The following is a 5,805-nucleotide window of genomic DNA, read 5'->3' on the forward strand; positions in this document are numbered from 1 at the left end:
ACACACACACACACACACACACACACACACACACACACACACACACACACACACACACACACACACAAATAGATAATGTGTGTGTGTGTTGTATTTACAGACAGTGAGGGAAGTCAGAGCTGTAAGTGACTCTTCGGAGTTGGAGCAGTTTATTATATAGCTGATAGTCTTCAGTAAGTGAGGGCATTAATATAACAAAGGCTGCTTTGATGTATAGTGAAAACACTGAAGTTTTTATTGAAAGTAAACAGTGACCTCTACAGGTTACAGTGTGTCAGAACTGGCACTACAGAGGATTCAGCAGTTCATCTTTCACCACTGCTGTTTGATACATTTGGAGATACATAACGAGAATAATCCTCCAGCTTTTAAGGGAATGGCTGTAACATAAGGATGGAAATTGCAGGCGTCCACTTATCTCTGAGATCATCTGCCTAGAGATACAAGCATTGTAAAAATGTACACAAACCCGCATGGATTGCCTTCATCTTATCTTATCTTCCCAATTGTTATACCTATATATATTTGAAGATGAATTTTAAAGGAACTATTAATTTTTCATTTAATTGTACTTAGTTTTACTTTATTTACACATTTTATGAACACGAAGTTGTAATTTTCTCTCTCTCGCTCTCTCTGTGTAAAAAGTCATATTTTGCTACTAAAAAACATGACTTTGTTATTGTGGTGTAAATGGGTAGTCCAAGTACAAACATGTTGAAACAAGTCGATACTTTATTTGCGATAACTGTTTGTTGTTGTTTTTTTTTTTGTTGTTTTTTTAGCGGAACCAATATGTAAACCGTTCTCTCCGCCGGAGTATTATAGATGTGGGACGGGAACGATGGAAAGATGGCGGCCGCAATGGTGCAAATGTCATGTTTGTACCGGGGGATGTTAGCGGTCAGGGCCACTGGCATCAGGACGCTGATCCCCGGGCTGGTCCCGGTCCAGTTCCGAGCCTTCTCGGTGCGGAAGGAGCCCGAGCTAGAGGAGAATCCGTACTACAGCAAGTACCAGGACAAGATCCAGAAACTGCGCAGGTCAGCCACCAGCCACACACCACCACAACCCCCTTACAAACGATAGGTTTCCCGTCGTTTACAGTTTCACATTAACGCTGAGGTATACGGAGTATCTCTTCAAAGATTTCACCCACAGTGAAGTTGTCTAATATTATTTATTGATATGTTTTTAATATGAATATCTATTGTTAAACTATAATGGGTCGGCGTGTGAAAATGCAGGAGAAATCCAGCATGTAGTATATATGAAATATATATAAATATTAAAAATATCCATTGAATTCATTTCATAAATGTAATGTGAATCTTTTATCATTTGTTTACTTTGAGAGTTGTTGGAATAGTACCCAGTGGAAGATAGTGAATGAATTTCTGCTTTTAACAGTTTACTTGTTTCATTATGTTATCATTATAAAGCCACGAAAATGGATTATAGTATAACTACAACCACTCTCCACTGTTACCGTTGACTTATTGGTTGTTTTAATGTTTTCATCAAAAGTTCCTGAAGATAATAATAACTGTGATCAGATGATAATGATGTGTACAGTTACAGTCATGATAGAATAGTGATATTAAACACAGATAGCTAGTTAGTTAATTTGTTTTTACACTGACTTTGTCTGAATCCTCTGTAGTGCCAAACCGCAGGAGTACAAGACCCGACTGGAGAAAAGGCATGAAGCCAATAAGGAAGTGCTGGGACACTCGAAGCAGGCAGAGTTTGTCCGATTTATGGAGCAGGAGGTGGAGTATCAGCGGGGCTCACAACTGAACAACATGATGAGACAATGGACTAGTTAGAAACTGTTTCGTTTCTAACAACCACTTGTTAACAATTGTGTTGTTGCGTAGACAATTTTATTCAGATGTGTGTAACTGGTTTGCATTAGGATGGTCTGGTTGTAGTCAGTGAATTTCCTTTTTGCTGTGGAAATCTTTGCAGCTGGAAAAAAGGGACAATATGGCAGCTGGTGACGCAACATCAGGAGGTTTTACAAAGAATAAGGTAAGCTAAAGATAGAAGAGGTTTAGGCCTCAGTTGGCAGCAGTGGATCTTGAATAGGACACAAATGGAATACTGAGACAGTTCGCATTCAATTTAAGAGTTATGTCTAACTGCTCTAACAGCATTTTAAAAGCTGCAGCTTTTATTTTGAAGGTGAATTGTCTCTGTTTCTGGTTTACATCGCACTTTCCACTGTTTTACATCACTTGGCATGTAGCGCACAAGTGTCTGCAGGCACATTAGCATCTTCCTTGCAAGCTGTGAGTGACTGCAGTAGCTGGTTAGCAACTTAAGTGATTACAGTGAGGTTCTCAAGTCACTTTCCCCTTCTGCTGTTGTCTCAGACTGTGATGTGTTTTCTTTAGACTTTGGGCTCCATCCTCAACTTGGAGATGATCAAGGACAAGACAGGCGAGGAGATTGCAGAGGTGATTGTGTGGGATTGGCCTGTGCACATCAGCCTCAGACTCTCTGTATAGAAACCTTTTGAAACTGTTTTCACCTTTCCTGTTTTTCTCTCAGCTTTGGATGAAGTATTATTCTACCAAGGATACAGTCAGCGCCATCATCCCAGTGAGCTTTATGTTTTTATCTCCTTTATTTTTTGCTTGGATTTAAATGTGAAAATAATATTCATATTTGGTGGCTTTCTGATTGTTTGTTTTTGTCTATTAGTCTTTAGAGTAAATCTGATGGTTCAGTGAGCTTTGATGAAAAGATGTGCTTTTAAACACCGGATGTGACAGAGAAATAAAGTGACACAACATGCTCATTGGCTAAACAGTTGTGATTAACTAATTGGCCAATGAACGTAGCGTAATTTTTCTGTCTTTCTGATTCTAATAATGAGCTCAATTTCCAAAATGAACTTTGTGCTTTATTTAGCATAACTTGTAAATAGGAGCTGAGACCACAGACTGACCAAAAAAGTGTTTACTTAGGTCACAGAGTGACAAAGCTGAGAGCCATGTTCTTCCTCACAACCAAACCAAGTAGGAGGAATCACCCCCTGCTGTCCATGCAAGAGAATGCAGGTTTTTGTAAATTTAGCATCGGGTTTAATTTTTATGATGTGACATTTTATACAAATACTTAAAAAAAAAAATTCGATGGTACTGCATGAGGTGGTCAGCAGTGATAGAGAAGTATGTGAGTTGTGGTGCAGGACTGGGTGGAGACGAGCGCAAGTGGTGATTTGTGACAGAAGGACATGAGCAAGGGAAGGTTTACAAGATGGGAGTGAGACCAGCTGTGATGGTCGAACTAAAGACAGGAGGCAGAGATTCACTTGGAGTGACCAGGATGGACAAGATTGGAAACAAGTGCATAAGAGGGACAGATCATGTTTGGAGACAAAGCTGAGATGGTTTGGACGTGTGCAGAGCAGGAAGAAAAGAGAGAAGAGTCATGGATGTAATGAAGGATGTTTGGTGAGATGGAGGAAGATGATCTGCTGTCTGACAGGGCAAGATGATATTTTATATACAGTCTGTGGTCTCATTGCTATTTAGGTAATGCTAACTCATATATGATGTACAAGCAGAAGGACAAGCTGTGCAGTGATGCAGAGAGTTCCTTTGACATGGTGTCAGTAATAACACAGGAAAAAAATAAAGTGCTTGCTTTCCTAGAATGTTTGTTTTTGACTCATCTACACATTTAAATTGCAGATTTTTTTTTCTTTGGGGCTTTTCTGTGCAGTTTGGTATTGACTGATAATAACACTCTAACACTGCAATGATGCCATTAAGATAACATTTATAGTTGCAGATTAAATTGGGATAAGCACTGTTCATAATGATCTAATATTCTCTCCTCTCTTGTATTTGCAGACACAGATCTATGAGATGATTTTCAGCAGATCACAGTCCTGCCCAATGGTAAGATCAATGCTGCAAGCTCTGGAAGCTAAGCCAACGTTATTTCTGAACACTTTAATAACAGCAACACTGACCAAAGTTCGGAGCGAAGGAATAAAAATACTGAAGATAAGAAAAAAAAGCTGCAGAAAGTGATTGATGGGTATTTCAAAAGCAGCAACAAAGTTTGGCTGAATAGCTGCAAAGTACTAGACTTTAAATGGTCATACCTGTGATTATTCATTAACCATCTGATCATCAAGACTTTCATGATGCTGTTATTCTGTTTTCAGGCAGCCCAATTTTTTTCCCTCTTTTTCTAAGTCGTCACCTCGGTGACTTTTCTCTGTTTCTCCTTCATCTCAGTTCCTTTACGCTTTGCCTCAGAAAGAGGGTTACGAGTTCTTTGTGGGTCAGTGGTCCCGACACGAGCTCCACTTCACCTCCCTCATCAACGTCCAGGTAAAGTGCTTCAGACTTACAACACCTTGACATGCTTCTGGGAAAGGTCATTACTCTCTGGATTCCGGAGCTTGTGAAACTAGGCTTTACAGAGTCATTCCTTCCTTTCCTTTGGTATTTTTAACCATAAAAGATGGAAAGAGAGTCTTTATTTAGTTTTTTTACATTTTTGAAATTAGCAATTACGTTTTTTGGAAATGAGTTGATCTGTTCATGCTTGGCTATTTACAGTAACAGCAACTTTGCCCAAACTCTCGTAATTCCACTTTGAGTTTATCACGGTAAATTACCTGATGGTGTCTGTGTGCAGACGCTGGGTGAGAATGCTCCCAGTCAGCTGATCCTATACCACTACCCAGACCTGAAGGAGGAGAAGGGCATCGTGCTCATGACAGCAGAGATGGATCCCAAGTTCATAGTAAGTCCACATACGAGCCTATATGAATAGACTTCAGAGGTTTTATGTTCTTGAGAGATTCACAAATACAGCGATGCAGCGGATGTAGTGTGTCACACCTGATGTGTATTTAAGGCCTCAACATCTGTCCCTCATCTCCACAGACCGTCCAGCAGGCTCAGTGTTTGGCTAACCAGGTGCAGCTCTTCTACGGCACCCAGAGACGGGAGACTTACCGATTGGTGGAGATGTTTAACCACCACCCTGCAGAATTCAAGCACATGTCAGTCATAGCAGAGCTGGAGCAGAGCGGTTTGGGGCCTGCAAACCCTTCCACGGGTTCCTGAGATGGACTGAAGTTGCCACCAAACAGCCTGCTGAGGAACTGTTGGTCTCCGTGTACAGTCGCAAAGATATCCAAGCTTCTTTGCTCAGCACGCTCCAGTGGGATATAGCTGCTTCTTGCTCTGTGTGTGCAGTCTCCAGCAGCAGCTGTGAATTACAGAAAAAAGAACTTAAAGAAGCACAAACAGCTTCTCTCAATATTTACTACACATCTTGTGTGTTGTCAGTTTGCCTCAATGGGAAAATAATGTTGAAGTGAGCACTTCTATAATAAATAGTTCTCACTTTGTCTTGTTCTTCATATCAGACTGTGATGTAAGCAGAAGAACATTGTTCATAGGAATCCAATTAAGTAATAAATCATCTTCAAAACTGTAACCTGTTTATATAGTCAGCGTTCTAACCAGAAGAAAAACTTTAAACACAATACTGAGGCAAACAGGAAAGTCTTCACAGCCTGGATTGTGACTGACCACTTATTAATGATCAGTGTGGTATCATTCCATACAACTGTTACTGTACGTTAGAGTTCACATTAACCAAATATTTATGACAGATTTTATTTATTTTTTTAACAGTGATGGAAACATTTCACGTGTGTCCTTCCTTTTGACACATAACACTGATGGATTTATCAGAAACTTCCATAATAACACCCTTAACAACAGTGCAGCAGAGGTGGGCAGTCTCTGCATAAAATGACATAAA

The 5,805-nt window shown here is 40.0% G+C and overlaps 1 protein-coding gene across 1 annotated transcript; it reads left to right on the plus strand.

Moving 5' to 3' along the window:
* The first annotated feature begins 804 nt into the window (after positions 1-804).
* atpaf1 (ATP synthase mitochondrial F1 complex assembly factor 1) lies at positions 805-5,625 on the plus strand. Its single transcript, XM_005750284.2, has 9 exons — positions 805-1,043; positions 1,664-1,772; positions 1,972-2,034; positions 2,400-2,462; positions 2,557-2,607; positions 3,867-3,914; positions 4,260-4,355; positions 4,666-4,773; positions 4,917-5,625. The coding sequence occupies exons 1-9, from the start codon at positions 829-831 to the stop codon at positions 5,097-5,099; spliced, it is 936 nt and encodes a 311-aa protein (XP_005750341.1). The 5' UTR covers positions 805-828; the 3' UTR covers positions 5,100-5,625.
* Positions 5,626-5,805: the final 180 nt, after the last annotated feature.

This window comes from Pundamilia nyererei, unplaced genomic scaffold, assembly GCF_000239375.1.
Source record: "Pundamilia nyererei isolate P.nyererei 1_Seehausen unplaced genomic scaffold, PunNye1.0 scaffold00267, whole genome shotgun sequence".
NCBI lineage: Eukaryota > Metazoa > Chordata > Actinopteri > Cichliformes > Cichlidae > Pundamilia > Pundamilia nyererei.

Coding starts and splice junctions, on each gene's coding strand:
- atpaf1 (XM_005750284.2), top strand. CDS start 829: ATGTGGGACGGGAACGATGGAAAGATGGCGGCCGCAATGGTGCAAATG. Junction 1,044..1,663: donor AAGATCCAGAAACTGCGCAG/GTCAGCCACCAG, acceptor AATCCTCTGTAG/TGCCAAACCGCAGGAGTACA. Junction 3,915..4,259: donor GATCACAGTCCTGCCCAATG/GTAAGATCAATG, acceptor CCTTCATCTCAG/TTCCTTTACGCTTTGCCTCA.